At 45.6% G+C, this 18997-nt stretch overlaps 1 protein-coding gene across 9 annotated transcripts in view; it reads left to right on the top strand.

Annotated features, from left to right (window-relative positions):
- Positions 1-18997, top strand: part of fgfr3 (fibroblast growth factor receptor 3) — a 102040-nt gene that overhangs the window by 47902 nt on the left and 35141 nt on the right. For all 9 annotated transcript variants that reach the window (XM_050062121.1, XM_050062120.1, XM_050062123.1 and 6 more), the window contains exon 5: positions 8753-8922. In XM_050062121.1, coding sequence (XP_049918078.1) covers positions 8753-8922 — 170 coding nt within the window. The remainder of the gene's footprint in view (positions 1-8752; positions 8923-18997) is intronic.

The following is an 18997-nucleotide window of genomic DNA, read 5'->3' on the forward strand; positions in this document are numbered from 1 at the left end:
CAAATCGTAGCAGTGATCTGCAAAACTAGAGCTGCCTCTTAAAATCGGAGGTTTGATTCAGACAGCTTCAAGTCAAGGAGTTGTTTTTTTTCGCTGCTCAGTGTGCTGTGCACTATTCCTCTGAGGACGTGCTGGTCCCCAGATATTTTTGCAGAGTGAGCGCTCTTGACTTTGACGCTGCTCTTTGGCACAGACAGCTGCAGACACAGAGGAGGTGACAGTCTGCACCATGAAGCTCTGAGATAACATTATCTTCTCTCTGCTGCTGAGACGCTCACAGATACTTTAATACGACACAGGCTCTGGGTTTGTTTGATGTCTGGAGTCGGCAAAAATGTTGCACCTCCACTGTTGTGAACACCGCTGTCACACTGAACGTCCCTGAAGGCTGAGCCCATTCAGACTTTAAACTTTATATGAAGAATCAAATCATCAAATATTTGTGTTTGACAGCAAATCTGATTGGACTGACATCATTCTGAGGCGGGTACAGCTCTACGCAGATCCTCACTGAACTCACGCAGACACGTGCGACATGTTTAGCAACATTGATCAGATCTGCTCAATTAATGGGAACGTTAATGTGGCGAAAAACACAAACCAGAAACAGTGTGATTTTATTCTCACTGCAACAAGTTGACTTTATATACTCTCACATCCAGACGCAGGTGTGTTGCAAAGTATCACCTAAGTCTTGAAAAGAAGGTCCTGCACGCTGCTCTTCCTCAGCTTCACAACCTGTTGGTTATACTAATGTTTCGCCCTGCTGGAGAGTTTTACACCATTTTTACATCACTGATCTTAAATAGTGCTCCGCCCATTGCACGTGCACAGGTGTGGGACAGTAACTCAGCTGTGGGGGTGTTTTTCAGTAACTGACAGCAACATGTGAACCATCTGTCACATTATACACCTGCATGAAAGAGAAAGAAAACAAGAATAAGAAACAGAGAAACATCAGGCTCTCTACACAGTTCAGTTTATTTACAACATTAGTTAGAACATAATTATTGACTGGCTTCAATGCATCAGGTATTATAGGTCAGAGAAAAACCAGATCCTGGAGGGACTGAGTCCATGTGGACCTGAGAGAGGAGCAAATAACCATGTAGAGATGGAGCGGCCCTGCGCCCTCACACGACGTATACATGAGTTATTAAAGTGAGTATCTTGTGCGCTGCAGCGTGGAAAGCGGCGTACACACTCAGAGCCTGTGTGAAGTGAAAGGGCAGTGTGTGTGTCGGGGGAGGAATGTTAACAGAGCCTAATCTGTGCTGTGCTGTGCTCCTGAGCTATGCAGCCTCCTTGTTTACCCTGGCAGGAGAGCAGAGAGCCGGACGCCGGGCCACGCTACGCTGCTCCGCGCCCGCCATTCCTCCGGCTCTGTTTGCCTTGAGTCCCTGCAGGCCCTCCAGGGCAGTGTGCCTTCAAAGAGCCCCAGTGTAATCTGTAATGAAATCTGCCTGTGTGCTCGCAGGCGTCAGCGAGGGCAAATTATACAATTACACAATTAGACACACCCCCCCCCCCCCTTTTCCCCAGATCGGTGTCTGAGCGCTGAAGGGTCTGAAGGGCCTGAAGGGCCTTGTGCCGCCGCCATCAGCACCGCACTGTGTCCTGCTCCAGCTAATTGCTGCTGCAGTGGAGTTGGGCTGATAGAGAGTCGCACAGTCACGCTCCTCCGACCCGCGACACAGAGCCAGGAGTCAGGAGCAGGCTGCAGGGGTGTGTGTGTGTGTGTGTGTGTGTGTGTGTGTGGGTGTTTTCATGTGTGTGAAACACTTGTAACTGCAACGCTTTGTGCAAACACAAATAAAATATAATCAGAGTGTTTTGTTAACAGAAAAGACTCTGAGGGCCTCCAGCAGGATCGCTGCACGGCTGCACACTCTCTGACGCTGTTTCTTCTAATAACAGAAAGTATTTAAAAGTTTAATCAGCATCTGCAGCAACAAACACACGCTGACAGTCACGGGCAGATTTTACCTGCTTTGAGTGAGTGCAGTAATTCATGAGAACATATAGGAAACCTAAATAAAAAGTCCCGTCAGGAAAGAAACAATCCACCAAAAAGTATTTGCTTCTTTTTGTTCTTCAAGTTTCCTCCAAATGTTTGTAACTTTCTAACAGACAAAGTGACTGCAAACGTCTCCTCCTCCTCATCAGCAGTGATTGAACCCTCGGAACACTCGTGGCGTCTTGTTGAACTTTGAAAAGAGAATCAAACAGTTTGTATTTGCTGTCAAATCATTTTGTGAAGTCCCATAATACGTTCAAACAGGAAGAATATCAGAGAGTTCGGATGCTTCAGACTTTGGGCCCAATAGCCACACGTCCTCTACAGATACCCACTTGCTCTTGGTTGTGCACGTTCATGTTTAGGCTCGTGGTGTCCCAAAACAGAACTGAGGCAGTGGAAGTGGTTTCCAACACTTAAAACCTGCCCTAGATTCCAAGCGAGCACCGACCCACCAGATGAAATTTCCCAGAATACCTTATGAAGTCAGCAACTTCGGCAAGTTTTGGAAAACAATTGTAATGTAGGCTATACAAACAACAGATGGTTGGACTAGCGTAAACTCATCAGCAACTCAGTTGAACACAGCGTTAAAAAATTTAAACAAATCGACTTACCCGAACAAAATCGATCAGAACTAGAAGACGTTGTAGGCGCCTCCTGTTTTCAGCATTTCAGAAGAGTCAACATAGCACACGCCACAACACAAGCGCCATTTTCAAACCTGACTGAATACCGGTATCTTGAGTCGCTACTACGCGTGACGTATGCCTGCACATTGGCCACGCCAATTTGCATGAAGTAGGGTTTCATTTCTTAGGGAAAGATCTCGACCCTAATATTTCTCACTTCTCTCATTGAGGGTTATCTCACAAACAAGGGCACTCAATACCAAGTGGAAGATTTAAGGGGTAGAAGTGGGATCGGGCCTACGAACTGATCACAGTACTGGCAGCTGTACCACCAATTTGCGCCTCACAAATGACGTTTTTAACGTACGGTTACAGAGGTTCAGGAAGAGAAACATGGTGAGGACGAACCTTAAAATGACTCAAAGTTCACACAGATCTGAACACGTGACTCCAAGAGAAGGTTTCTGTGGCACCCCAACCTGCCTCCTTACAAGCACTCAGGACTGCTTCCTTGTTTACTGCTGTCAGCTCATTGGTCACGTGATCACAGCCATAATAAATGGGATATGTATGAATTTGGCTGCACTTCTTTTCATAGGAAAACATTAGTGAGCACAACCTGCTGTGGGACTGAATATTGAAGCCTGGTTACAGAAGACTTCTCTCCAGTTAACATATCCAGTGTGTGTGTGTGTGTGTGTGTGTGTGTGAAGGTGTAAACCAAACAAACAGGAGTACAGTGCAGTATTTTTAGGCGTGTGCAGAGTTTCCCCTCCTGGGTTAACCTCTGCAGCAGCTGACAGGTGGACGTGACTCTGGAACTGCTGAGCTCACACATGTTGTCATGTTAAACCACTTTCCACTCTGCTGATTGCATATCATGCAGGGCAGGGTTATCTCCAGACCCCGTCCCTGTGGGGGGCTGAGGGGTATCTGCTCCTCTGGTGCCCCCCTCCTCCTCCTCCTCCTCCTCCTCCTCCTCCTCCTCCCCTCTGCTGAGGAAATTCCAGCCAGCCAATTAAACAGGGGATGGGATTCCTGTGTGCGTGTGTGTGTGTGTGTGTGTGTGTGTGTGTGCAGCGTTCAGAGCAGGAGACTCCACAGTGAAACAGAAACACGCTTCAGTCCCAGTATAACTGGCTGCTGTCTCCACACTGACACAGGCTGCGTTCTCTTCTGTTGCTGAGGGAGGGCCTCCGTCAGTGAGCAGCTCAGGGACTGTGCAGTGCTAATGAGAGGTGGAGCAAAGGGGAGGTGCTTCATAGTAGTTCATACTTCTGCTTCGTTTTTACTGGTTCTAGATTCACAGTGATCCGCTGTACATGAATGCATCTGCACATGTCAGATACTGCACATCACTGTGCTCTGAGATTCACCCTCACTCATCACTGTACGCTTTCTGCCAGGGCTGGTCGGCCATCTTTGACCTCTCGTAGGCTCAGTCACTGGTATTTGTTCATGTGTAAAACCATCCTGGGTGAACTCCCCTCATACATCTGTACTGTGATGGAGCAGAGCTCTGACTGTAGCTACAGGCTGAGATCTCCAGACTTGTTGTCTGTTCCTGATGAACCAGCTGAGGTGAGACAGGAAGCTGAAGATCTTTAATGGTTTTTATTGAGTCGTTGTTTGGCTGTGACTTTTTCATACGCTGCTGTCTCGGCCAGGTCTCTGCTGAAAAGAGATGAGTGACCTTAACGGGACTCACCGGGTTAAAGAAGGTTGTTTCCTCATCACAGCCAGAGACTGTAGAAACAGAAATTATTGTCAGATTGTCACATTTCTGAGGTTTCTTTAAGAAACATGCTGCTTGTTTTGGTGATAACTCTGAGCTGCTGAGTGAGGTCACTTCCTCTGCTGCACAGGAAGTGATGGTGACTGAGTAAGAAGAAGAAGAGCGGTGCAGTTAGTCTGAGCGCCATGAGCTTTGAACAGACAAAAAACTGGCATGTGATAGAAAATGAATTTGCCAGAAAACACAAAGATGCTGTTTCAGCTCCGCCCACTCAGTTTGATTGACAGGTGATCTCGTGCAGAAACACAGTGGTTAGCACTTAGCAGCTAAAGGTCAGCGAATATACGCAGCGCAGTGTGTTTGTGGGACAAAACCATGGAGACGTGCTGGATCCACACAGGCGTCTATTTCTGGGTAAAAACATCAGTGTGGCTGAAGCAAGGTGTCCTCACGAGGAGGACGAGGAGGAGGAGGAGGAGGAAAGAGACCACACATCAGGAGAAACAGAAACTGTTTAAAAACCCAGTGTGTGTTTCTGTTTGACCGAGCATGTGTGTGTGTGTGTGTGTGTGTGTGTGGCTGATGATGATGCCAAGAAAACAATGTGTTGAGACTCCTCAGAGGGTCGTCCCACGCTGCGCAGTGTGGTGCTCCAAATACGCCGCGAGCAAGGAGACGCAGAGACACACGAGTCATGAAATCTAACAGATATTTCCCTTTTAAGGTGGAGGCGGTGTGTGTGTGTGTGTGTGTGTGGTTGCACGTGGAGCGAGCTGGGGAGTCTCTAAGTGAAGCAGGGAGCAGCGTTCAGCTGCTCCATTAGGGTCTGTAAACACACACACACACACACACATTTACACACACACACACACACACACACTCTGTTTGTTTGCTTTCTAAGAAGATCCGTCTTTCATCACTGAATCTCCCTCTGCTCAGATATATATATATATATTTATCAGAACACCCAAAGCTTTATCACACACACGCACGGCACGCACACACACGCACGCACACACACACACACACACACACACACGATCAGAGCCCGTCACACACAGGTTTTTATCTAAACACACACCAACTGCAATTTTTCCAATTTCCAGTTTTTCAAAGGTCCCGCCCTCCAATTCAGATTCCCATTTTTAAAAAGTCCGACCTGCTGTTTCTGATTTCTAATTTTTATTTTTATTTTTTTAAGTCCATCCTGTCGTTGTTTTCGTGGCGCCCGGCGGTTTACACCTCACACACCAACACACGTCTTCAAAACTTCCTACAGCCTCTTCACACTGTGTTCGTTTCCCTCTCTGAGTGTTTCCCTTCTGATGGATCATTTTATTTTTGTTTTTCCTTTTGTTTTGTTGTTCTCTGTAAAGTGTCTTTGAGTGTCCAGAAAAACATTAAATAAATCCAGTGTATTATTATTGTAGAGCAAAATAAATTATTATTATTATAGAGAAGGCGTCGTGTATGAGAAGGCAGAGTCTTTGACACAGCGGCCGTAGATTCGAGTCCAGCCTGCGGCCCTTTGCTGCACGTCATCCCCTCTGTCTCTCCTTCAACACTTAGACTGTCCTGTACAATATGGGCAGAGAGCCACAAAAAAATATACAAGACAAAATAAACCCTCTGACCTGCTGTTTCCGATTTCTAATTTTTTAAACTCTGACCTGCTGGTTTTGAGTCCCTGAGCTGTGAGTGACGTCACACCTGTGCTCCAGTACATCACGAGTTGGAACCAAGATGTCGTCAGCATCAACAGTTCGTCAGGTTCTTCTTCACAACACTTTACGCTGTATTCAGTGCGTACAATCACGACAGCAACGTGTCCACAGATAGATGCAAGACAGGATTGTGTACGACTGTTTTAACGAGACACAAACGAGACAGAGGAGCTGATGAAGAGTTTATTACTGCAGCTTTTCAACATGCGGAGCGTAAAGCTGCACCTCCATCATATCTGCTGTAGGAACAGCTCTCTGTCACAGTGCTGGGACCAGACTGTCACTGTTTATTCTTACACTTGTTTTCTGTGTCTTTGTTTGTGTATAAAAGCATCTGTCTGTCTGTCTGTCTGTCTGTCTGTCTGTCTGTCTGTTGGACGTAGAGGTCGGGGTTGGTGAAGCTCCTCCCACTTTCTGAATCAGAAATCTGACTTCAGTTCAAACTTCTGACTGGAACTTCCCAGTGCAAACTGGAGCAAAGTTTAGCCCCAAATGATGTCATGAAAAGCTTCTGTCTAATGATTATGTGACCAGGAGCTGTTGTTTGTCTGTGTCACTGTTTTAGTCTGGTTATTTGGTTAAATGTTATATATACGTTTTGTGCACTGTCACAAATGTAAAGGTGCTTTGGACCTCAGAATAGCTGCTGCAATGCATTATGGGGATCCTGCTAAACTAAAGTAAACTAAACTAAAGCTGGAAATTAAAACAGGTTGCAGCAACAGTCAGACACCGTCTGTGCCGCTGTGTGAACCATCATCGTGCTGCATGTTAATTTGACGAGCACAGAATCAGATCTGAGACTGAGTGGTGCATCTCCACTGATGATGACACCTGTGTCACCTGAGCTGACCTGAAACACACCTGTGTGGTGCTCGAGGGTGAGAGTTAACTGTTGTTTGACCCGAGTCTGATAACACACACACACACACATGAACACACACATGAACACACACAAGCGCAGACATTGAGATGGTAATTAGCTCCTCTGTCTCCTCCTGCATTTAGAAAGTAAAAAAGACATCTGATGACCGGTCAGCCACCTCCCCAGCTTTTGTCCTGGACACACACACACACACACACACACACACTTACACACACACACAGAGCGAGCCATGCCTCAGTGCTCTCAGCCTCCACACCCACACAGCAGGAACAATAGGCCTCTCTGACTGGCTACACCCTCTTTGTCCTCCGTCTTCTCAATACAACTCAATAAATCGCCCTGACAGGTTTCCACTCTCTCAGGATCGCACGATTCAAATGAACTCTGCCATTGTTATCGAGGGGGACGGAGATGATGAGCTTTGTTTGGTCCTCGTGACGCTTCACACACCCGTTTGTGTCCTTTCAACGTGCGTCAAACTGTGTTTTACAGCGACTGTGCACGTTGAGCGCAGCAGCTTCTGTGGGGACGGCAGGGCAGAGAACTGTGTGCAGGTAGTGTGTGTGTTGTTTCTGGGAGCGGTGAGGGAAGACCTCCAGTGAAACCACAGCTGCACATGTGTTCATAACTCATCCAACATGGACCAATCTGAAGACAGGGCAGAGGAGCAAGTTGTAACGTCTGCGCCATCTTTAAACTATTACTCAAACATGTAACTATGAGTTCCTGCAGGGTCTTTCCCCAAACGTCTATGATCTAAGAGAATTTACCAGAAAATGGAAAACTAAGGGCTCATCTGTGTGGATCAGAGAGTGGTGCATGTTGGCACAGTCGAGTCACACAGATCAGACCTGAGACCTGAAGATAAAAACTTTAAGTCTCAGGGTTCAACCTGCTTCAATCACTGAACCAAAGTCAGTTAAAGAACCTGGTCTCAGCTACAGGACAGACAAGAACTCATTTGAAATCCTTTGTCACCTGAGAGGTTGTTCCTGAGGCTCATGAGGGTCTGAAGGTCTGTTTGTTGCACGTTTAAAAATAATTAGGACCTTTCGTTGTGTCTCATGTTTACACACTGACCCCGAAACGTTCACCTGTCCTCAAAGTTTATTGGAACAGATATTCTGCGTGTTTGATCAAGAAACACTAAAGAAAATGTGACGTAACCTGCAGCACACATAACTTTATCTGCAGCAGTGTCGTTACTTTCAGCAGGTCAGATAGTCACATTCAGGTGGATGATGAAGACGAGGAGGAGGATGTTATCCGACAGATGGTCTCGAGTGACTTAAGCATTGATATAAAGTTGTGTCAACTGACTCAAGACTTGACTCGGACTTCTCATCTCAAATGATTTGAGACTTGACTTATTCATTTATTTTAGTTTATTCATTTATTTTAGTTTATTTATTTATTTGCACAGGAGTGTAGAAAATACAGGAATAAAAACATTGTGCCGGAGAGGTCAGAAGCCAAACATGGCTCATGAAGACACCTCCCCTGATAAACAACAATCATACATAGAAAGAAAAAGATAAAAACAAAGACTGCAGAATTAAACACAGTTCCAGACTAAGGAGTCACAGAAAGTTTCAGAGATGTACAGTTTACAAAAAAGCAAGTAAACAAACAAATTAGAAATGACTCAGTGATTTTAAGAGTCTTTACAAATGACTCGATACTCATATTTCAGATGACTTGGGACCTGTAGTTTTCCATGACTGACCTGACACCCTGTTCTGTCTGTCCCCCCCACAGAGGCTCCATACTGGACCAGGCCTGACCGGATGGACAAGAAGCTTCTGGCCGTTCCTGCCGCCAACACCGTCAAGTTCCGCTGCGCCGCGTCCGGAAACCCGACGCCGACCATCCACTGGCTGAAGAACGGCAAAGAGTTCAAGGGAGAGCAGAGGATGGGAGGCATCAAGGTGAGCCCACATGTTGACACCTAAAGGGCACTGTCATTTAAAGATTCACTTCCTCACACCAGCTCCAAAAAAACACCCTGTCAGCAGGAGGCGAGGCTCCGCCCACCTTCAGCCTCCATCACAGTGCCTTATAGCAAGGTATGTTAATCCTGCTGTGTGTCCATCAGTGGAGGAGTGGGAGTGCTGCGATGCTCCCTGGTGTGAGCGTCTATAAGTGGACGGGTGTGAAGCAGAGTGCTGAAAGAGCGCTCACGCTCCGTGAACCTTCTCACGGTGAATAAAGGTCAGAAAACACGGCGCCGGGCCGGACGCCTCCGGCAGGATGCGGCCGCTCTGAGCCTCGGATAAACTGACTGAAATAAAAGTGTAGGGTCGAGCTGCTGTGCTGAGAGCAGGGTGGCACACACACACACACACACACACACACACATACATGCGTGCTCGCGTGCTAGCTGAATGTTGACAGTAATGCAGTGCAGCAAACAGCTGCTGTGCTCAGTTTGTCATGGGACGGACTCTAAACACTGGCTCTCATGTGGAATGGCACTGCTTAAAGTAACAGCGCTTGGTTTACTTTAGTGTTGCTTTAATGGCCCTGAGCTGTAGGATTAAAGGACAAACTCAGTGTGGTCACAACATCGGAATTCAAACAGTCAAAATGTGTGTTTGCTTCAAAATAAACTCAAATTTAATGACGTAGAAATTCTAAAACGATGCCCAGAGATGTAAAATCTTCCACAATCCCTCTGTCCTGTGTCTCACTCTCCCTCCGCCTGTCCTTCGTCCTCACTCCATCCTTCATCCTCAGTAAAGTGATGATGAGGAGAGAATTTTTGTTTTTGTTTTCTTGTGACACTAAAACTGCATCTCTGAGGCTGCATCCTCACTAAAACGTTTTCAATTTAAAAGGCACAACTACTGCTACATTTACAGCGTCCACATCACTCCAACTCCACCTAACATCACGGATGGATTACTGAAGGCCCCCCCCGGTCTTAACTTACAAAATGTCTTTAAGATGAACACATACAGACCAGGAAGAGACTCCAAACAACCACAAGGAGACACACAATCACTGCAAACTAAACAAAACAACCAAAAATGACCCAAAATATCTCAGAAAGACCCAAATGACTACATTATGACACAAAAACAACTACAAGGAGACGTAAAACCTCCCCACATTGTGTGTGTCTCCTCCGTAGAGAGGAGGTGAGGCCCTTTGTTTTGTGCAGACCATTGTTTTATAAGAGTTTATATGAGTTTGAAAACTCCAGAGCTGTCTGCTGTGTTTCAGTGTGGACGGGTGGAGATGGAGACTTTTGAAAATGATGCACAGACCTCCAGGTTCTCTTCCTGTTTGGCTCTTATCAACCTCAACCTGTCAAACCGAAACATTAAAGTCAGGTCTACACACCTGAGTGACTGTATCCGTCTTGTGTGGGTCACCATGACTTCCTCTGTGATGGATAATGCTCTCAGCATCACTCTGATCTGTCACCAGATTTGCTTTGCACTGACTCCCAGTCTGTTCTCAGTCGCTCAGTCCTCCTCGTGTGTCACTTTCAGTAACCGTTCCACCTCGTCATCCGTCTGAGCTGAGAAATCTCTGCTCTCACTTTTTGCCATCCTTGTAGTGTTTCCTGAGAGTCGACAATCTGAGTCTTGTTTACAGCAGAACACACATCACGTGCTCAGTTTACATGATGGTCATGTGACGTGTGTTTTCAGGCGTGTGTGTATGAGGGATGTGTGCAGTTAGTCGACTAGTTGATTACCCGTTGCTCCCCTCACTAGTTGGCACCAGGAATATACCAGCCTTACTACTGATATTTTATTTTCATGTCTGCACATCTACATGACCCATAATCAGGGGATTAATCCGTTAACCAATAACGAACCCAACATGCCAGGATGTTAACCCCTCGTCATCCATCAGCACAACACAGAAATGTTATCAGGCCAAATACACAAAACCTCACACATGGAAGATGACCAACAACAACAGCTAATAATAATAATAATAATAATAATAATCAGACACGTTTCTTTTTCTAAAGAAGTTTAGTTTTGATAAAAGTGAACTTTTATGTCGTGAGCTGTCGTCTCGTGTTTCAGCAGCATTTAAAAAAACATTTTGTTGTTAGAAAATGTGATTAATGATTTAATCGGCTCTGATAATGTGCACAGTGTTCTTCTGCAGACAATATTTAACCTCAGAGATGAAGTTGTGCTCAGTTTTTACTGTTTCTGAGTGTTTTCATACTTTCATACGAGTCGACAACTTTAAACTTGTGTTTAAACATCAGATAAATTAGTCATTAGGAACATATGTGGTTCGTATGGACGGAGAGTATTTCTGAAAAGCTCGTGTGTACATAGATGGTGTTAAAATGAAAGGCTGTCTGTGTGGACGTGGCCGGAGCAGAGTTAGTGTGTGGCGCTGCAGCAGCAGCAGCAGCGAGGAGCTGAGAGCCGCTCTCCTCTCCCCAGTGGAGCTCTGGCATCTAAAGAGTTAAATGTAATGAGATCCTGCAGCTATTAACAGTTTACAGAGATCTCCAACATCTGCTCCCAGCAGACCAACAGCAGTTGTCTCCCTCCCTCTGTCACACACACACACACACACACACACACACACACACACACTCACACACACCTGTCAGCAGCCCTCAGGACGCTCTGCAGCAGTGACTCTCAGCATGTTTAGAGAGCGTCAGGATCTGTGCTGATAAAGTGTGTGAGTGTTGTTGCATCAGGTTGATCCCACACTGACCGTCACAGCGTCTGCTCAACACATATATGACCTCGACCCAACGATGGGACGTTAAAGATGTTAGTATAGAGATGTTTCCGTGGTGACCGAGGCCATGTTAAGATCTTAATGTCGGGGTCTCAATGTGGAGTGTGCAGTGCGTAGTGTGTGTGCAGCAGCAGCCGAGCGTTAACACTCTCCTGTGGGATGTTGAGTGTATAATTAGCAGCTGATATGTATAGCTGAGGATCCACATATGTGATGTCCTGTTGGCCTTGGACTGTGTTGTGTCAGTGGAGCTGTGACAGCGACTTGTCACCGAGCCACACACACAAATTCCTGGACATTTTCCGCTCTGTGTAGCTCAGCGGGTCCAGTTTGGCTCCAGACACTGCTGTGGGGTTTGTTCCCACTGTGGCCACCCACGCTGACAGAGCTGAGGACTCTCGTGGTGCAGTGATGTGTTTAGGTGTCTGATCAGACAGGACGTGATAGGTTCAGCCTGGTGGTTAAATTGATTCTGATTCTGGCAGGTTTATACAAGACTGAACAGGCCCACCTGGCTCAGGCCCAGGGGCCCCATAGTGTGAGGGGCCCCATAGTGTGAGGGGCCCCTGGTCTTCACCTGCAAAATGTCACTCAAACTGAGATCAAACAGTAAAGCTAAGCAGCGCTGATAAAATATGAACCAAGATTCTGTTTCTGAGTCTGTTCTGAGGCATTTATTGCTCTGGTGCGTTGCAGTGCATTCTGGTAGTTGTAGGCTTTTTGCCAAAGCCCTTTGTCTCTGTTGTCTCTGCTCATGTCGCACCACTTTCAAAAGCACTCACAACTTTGTGCTGCAGAGACGTCTCAGTGAGATTCTGCTTTAACTCGTCTTCATTTTGTGTCTTCAGTGGGTCAGAGGTCGGATTCACCTCAATCACAGAAAGAAAAGCACTTCCCTTATCTCTCCGCGCAGAGCTCACCCTGTTAATTTACTTTCAGTGAACTTCATTTAACTTTGTTCTTTAAACTCTTAAACTTGATTTAAACTTTACTGGATGTTGTGTGTCTTCATCAGAATGAACATGTTAAAGTCACGTGTTACTGCATCGGCGTGTTTATTACGCCTGTCAGTGATGGAGGTGTGAGATGGTTATTGAGACGTTCCTCTCTGTGTCTTTATCAGGATCTTATCACACTCCTCCTCCTCCTCCTCCTCCCTCCGTCGTGTCCCGGGGCAGTTTTCAAATCCAGTTAGCCCGTCACCATGTGGCCGCTGTTGGCCTTGAGGGAGGTGAACACAGAGGTCATCCTCTATAGAATCAGGCTGCTGGCTGACAGACAAGCCTGTGACACGGCCTGGCTTCAGAGGGGTCAGGGGTAACAGCTTCACCCATCCTCATGTCAAAACCTCTGCTAACCTCCTCCTCCTCCTCCTCCTCCTCCTCCTCCCGAACAATCCGCTGTGCTAAACCGTTTAAAACATGAATACAAAACTCATCAGTGACGTCTTTTCTTTTTAAAGTGACGTCCTGAAGATCATCTGTGAATCACGTCACATTGTCTCCAGTTAACCTGAGTGATGATTTTAATACATTTATCTTGTCGCCTAATTTTTTAACACGGTTATCTTCAGATGCTGCTGCCACGCTGTGACTGTTGTAGGTGTCTGTGCACTGCATTTCCCAGAGATCACCTGTCAGTCAAACACTGTGCTGTCTCCGTTCTTTGTTCTTTATTCCTGAGAGGTTTCTGCAGATGTTTCTTCTCTTTGTCCCGTCAGTCACAGTGGTTAATGCTCCGCCCACTCGCCACAAGAAAACCTTTCTGCACACCACAGATATACGTTATATATTTGTACGATTCATATGAATCATATCAGTGTTTCTAAAGTGAGGTAGAATCAGAGCTGACTTTGTCATCAGGAGGTGGAGGGGATGGTGGAGGGGGAGACGCCTGCTAAGCTGCAGACAACTGTTAGAGCGACCCATCGTTGTGTTCCTGGCGCCTGTTTAGCCCCTTGATGTCGGTGTATTTTAGCATCCTGTCACTGTTTTTCCAGCCAGGTGATAGTGCCGAGACATCGCTGTGTTTTCAGGCTGGAGAGTGCCAAGAAAAGCAGAAATTTGAAGCCAAAATATGATTTTATTTCTCCTGTCTTTTCCGTCTTGTCTTTACCTTTATTTAACCAGGAAGTCTCAGTGAGATTGAAAATGTCTTTTACAAGAGAGACCTGACCAGAATGCAACAAACACAACATACTATACAACAACTACTAGAGAAAACAAGCTCATGTCTCATGATAATCTCATGATATGGAAATGAATGATGGTTATTTTCTAACATGCAGATTTCTGTTTGTCACTGTTGTACGCCTGAAGTGATTACTGCAGTCTACAACTGTCCAATTAAACAATGTTTTAACGTTTCATCAACTATAATGTGTGTAACAGGTCTGCTACCTGCTGACACAACTTCAGTGGTGGTTGGTTTGTCTCACTAAGGCTCATTCTGTCTTCGGCTGTTCACCTGAAGTCTCTCTATCTGTGGATTCCACATCCAAACAAGGGAAAGTCTTGGAGGAACACAGAGGATCTAATAATGTGTGAACAGATTCATTTGCTTTCGTCTTCAGTGCTGCAAAGTTAAAGTCCTAAATAATTATGAATAAGCCGCTGCAGAGGAGCCAAAACAGTGACTGCTCCTTTAGACCTAATGAGCTCATTCAGGCTCAACAGGCTGTTACTGTTATTCAGATATGTGTTGTGGCTCCAGGCTGATTTGTTTTTTCTCCTGTTGTTGGCCGCCTCTTTTAATATTTTAATTTTAATAGTAAAGGTTGCGGCACAGTTTAGCCACAGCATGGCTGAAATGTAAAGACACATAAAGTTTATCTGCTTCATGATACAGATGTCTGTGGTTTACAGAAATGTACAATGTTGATATTTTTTTCTGGTGTTTGTGATGCTGCTCAGCACCTTCATGATATTTTGATATATAATATATACCCTCAGTGTGCCGTGGCTGCAGGAGACATTAAATGCATCATTTGTTGTTAACGAGATGATCTTTAGTTTTAGTTTGAAGAAGCTGACACACTGTGGATATTCACTTTATTTAGATTTATAAGGAGCAGACGGAAGAAGACTGAACAACAGATGTTATTAACAGACTGGCTGCAGATTGAATCGTCACTGTGCAGACAGACAGACACGTAACAGACAGACAGACACGTAACAGACAGACAGACACGTAACAGACAGACAGAGTTTCTGTGGTGCATTCAGTGTGTCCGTGTCAGCGCCCTGGTCAGCCCACCTCACATGTGCCTGTGATGAGTTCATGGTGCAGGGTCGGGGTAGGTGGGTGGTGGGTGAGGGGTGAGGGGTGAGGAGGCACCCTGAGTCCTGACAGCCTGACAATGGCCTTCTAAAGACTCTATTCCTGCAGCAGGTCCTCAAGGTGAAGCGTCTTCCTCTGCTGTCCGCTTTCACATGACAAGATCATTTCTGATCCGACAGCCGTGCTTAATTTCAGCTGAATGAATCGCAACCGTGTCGGATTTTTAAGGTTTGGACGGCTGATGGGACGATTCTGTCAGCCGTCTCTCAGGGCTGCCAGCACGTGTGTGTGTGTGTGTGTGTGTGTGTGTGTGTGTGTGTGTGTGAGACTGTAACTGACTTGCTTACTGATCCGTGATCAGCACAATGCAGTCCTCTCCACTCGGCACAGTTTGTCATTTAGTCTAAGTGCCGTGAGATGAATGTGAGAGAAAGTTAGTGACTGAGGGACCATTAAGGTCCATTACCCGCCCACTAAAATACCTCCTGTCTTCACAGTGGAGTGCTTCAGAGAGGCCTTTCACAGGACGCTGCGTGTTCAGCTTTGTTCCACTCTGACAGCAGGTTTCATCGTCTGTACGGGCCTGAAATATCATTTGTTTCTGTCAGATATGAGGAGATGTACACACACACACACACACACGTCAGGTTCACCTCCTACAGAACGTGTCTCACACTCGGGTGTATTTTCTTTGTGGGTTTTATTTTTGTGAAGGACTTTTCTTACAGCAGTGTTGAGAAAGTGCTGGTGTTCGTCATGCTGCATTCAGGAGCTGCTGGAAATAATTTATTAGTCTGGTTTGTAGTTTTAATGTTTACTGACTAACTGTAGTTTTTAAAGAGAGAACAGAGTGTCAGGAAAATAATTTCTCAACAACTACAGTTCAATGGTGTTAATATTTGCAGTAGAGATGTAACGAGAATCGACACCTCGGTACGGCAAAATTTGTTTTTTTTGTTTTTCCTCAGCACCTCTTTGGTGCGTTCTTTCAAACCTAAGAGATGCAGAAACGCCTGCACATGTTCTCGTCTGTGGTAAAATGACAAAAGAACTCCTCGACTCAAGAGAAAGAGAAGCGTATTATTCCTGAGGCCGGCGTATGTTGGAGCACCACGTGTTTGCACTCTGCTACAAACACCAGCAGCGTGGCGTGTGCCGAGCGTCTTCTCCTGTGAAAAACGTCTTCTTGTTCGCTGAGTGCTGCACGTCAGCCATTTTTTTCTGGTCGCCAGGAGTTGAAAAACATTTGGAAAATAATTTAATGTAGTGTTTTTATTAAAGGAGTGGATGTTGAAGTTCAGAGGATTTGTTTTTTACTGTGGTGTTAAAATTAAGAATTGTGGAATTTGACTGGTGTTGGTGTCGACTCGTCTGAGTTTCTGATATCGTATAATAATCCCTCTTTAAAGCACACATCAGACAGACCTGATTTATAATCTCAGTTTGTTGAGCACGCTGCAGGTCGTTCACACATTCAGCTCGACGTGATGAGCGCTGTGTCCGTCTATTGAGATGCGACACAGAGAACTAAACGCTGCGTCTGTTGAAACTAAATGAAACGGTAAATAGGATGTGTGGCTCATTTGTAAAATGGAAAATGAAATTCCAGCAGGGCGACGTGCCGGAGCATTGTTCCGCCTTCCCAGACAACTGTGGCGCTCTGAGCCTCCTCTGCCGTGGAGGGGCAGGGCCTGAAGGTCAAAGTTCACCCCTCTATTGAGCCATCAGATGGAGGTGGGGAGAGATGGGCGTGTCGCCGGCCCATTGAGGCGCCCTGAGTCTTTGACAGCCACAGCCAATGCTGTTGTGTGTCGCCACATATGGTGGAAGGGGTTTTATTGTGTTCATGCTAAACTGCGGCGGCACAAGCAGGACAAAAGTTGACAATGTAATTATTGTGTTTGGTTTAGTGCAGCTCGCTCGGCTCTTAACTGATTGTTCAATCCCTGTTTTGACAGGTTTCCAGGGCCGGCTCCTGAAGTGGCTCCACACTGTTACTTTTTAAGACTTTAAGCACTTTAAATCCGTGTTTTTCCAGGCCGGACTTTAACACAGCCCGGGTTGTGAGTCTCTGTAGGCCGCGCAGGAATTTCTGCACTTTGCAAGATTATTTTTGGACTCTTTTTAATTTAGTCCACCCGCGCTCCTTCACCTTTCCCCCCTGTCGTTTCACCCAAATGCACCAGGGAGTCAAAGACAGATTCTCACCCATGTTTTTCTCCTCTGAACTCTCAAACTTCCAATTTCACAGTCGTGTCCTGGATGTTGATGCAGCGGCACGCAGAGCCAAACTCAGGCAACAGAGCCACAGACTCTGCCAGCTTTAATAGCGAGCCCTCGGGGCCGCATCTATCTATTTCCGCTTTCTCTGTAGGTCAAATTAGACGGTAGCACAGATCCGGGCCACTGCTCGGCTCTGACACAGTCATAAATTCTGGTAACTGGCCCCGCTGGTTCTGACAGGGCTATTTTGTGAGGTGAAGACGGAGGGTTTGGACTATAAAGGGAGCAGAGCTTCCTGTGTTTTCTCAGACAACTGCTACACTGCAAGAAATGTCTGTCTCTCTCTTTATGAAGCCGTTAAGCTGGCGGTTTATGATTTGATTAAAGAGGTGAAGAATCAGCCAATAGAGTGAGGTCACCTCGCTGTGCTCCACGGCAGGCTCCGTCAGGCCGGCAAAAATATCTCAGAATAAAGCTGATAACTTTATTTGTCTCAGTTCAGCACCAATCCAAACCTCCTCCTCTCGTCTCTCTCCTCTATATAAAGACGTTAACGTCTCTGTTGGACGCACACTTTTTGCAGTGTGAAGCTGCCTGTCCATTCCCATGGCTGCTGCCCTTCTGTAGGTCCACAGCCAAAGCCCTAAAACCTTTAAAGCCTCGTATGACTCGAACGTAAGCTCCTTAATAATTTAATTCTGTTTGGAATCTGGCATGATTGGAATGGATGGGATTATCACGTTTGGGGACTAATGCTGCAGGTTCACCAGAGGTTAGCCAGAGTAACACGCTCATAACAGCAGCCGCATGTAGGAGGAAAATAATTAAATGTGCCGAGAGACAGACAGACGAGACTTAAAGAGGAAACGTCACTCAGAGTTAATAATTAACAAAGAACAGGAGATTCAGTTTGAGTGTTTGTTGCATGTATTCACACTCGAAGCAGCTGTAACAACGGTGGCATTAAAGTCCACAATTAAGTCGATGTAACTTCTGCTGAAAGTTCCTAGAAGTGACAGTTAGGAGGTCACAGTTCAGATTGGCTTCACATTAACTATCAGCCACCACTGTCATACAACCAAGTTGAGCTGTAACTACAGATGTGTCATATCATCTCGTTCATGATAACACTGGTATCATCTTTAATATCTTATGAAATATCCATTGACTTGTTGACATATTGCTGTCATACTGTTACCCACGGCAACAACAAGCATGTCTGAAAAGCGAGATGATGATGGACTTGTTGGTGGTTCCAAAAAGAGGAGGAGCTTCAGTAGCGTGGAATAAAGTGTGGCGTCGGCTCAGAGGGAACTCATTCAGCGGCTCCTCTGGCAGCAGCACAGTGATTCTGTCTCAGGTTACAGCCTGATGGTCAGAGATGATTTATATATTTATAGATCCAGGGGACATTTGTTTAAATGTGATTTAGTTGAAGTATTAATATTGTAACAGAATCTGACTCTGAGTTACTGTTGTTGTTCACAAACTAAAGAAATGAGAGATCATTTTAGTTTTTACTGAGGATTTGAAGCAGCATTTGTTACAGTTCTATCTTCTTATATTAATAATAATTTTCTTTAGTAATTCATCATATAGTCAAGAATATCATTATCACAAAAATATCCTGATATTATTTTAGGGCCATGTCAACCAGCTCTATCTGTAACAGCAAAGTGTCTGAGTGAATACAGTTGGTCAGGAGTATTTCTTTATTGTTTATAAATCAACTTTTCATTTGAAAGCAAAAGTTGTTAAATTTTCCTCTTT

Source organism: Epinephelus moara, chromosome 14 (assembly GCF_006386435.1).
Source record: "Epinephelus moara isolate mb chromosome 14, YSFRI_EMoa_1.0, whole genome shotgun sequence".
Classification (NCBI taxonomy): domain Eukaryota; kingdom Metazoa; phylum Chordata; class Actinopteri; order Perciformes; family Serranidae; genus Epinephelus; species Epinephelus moara.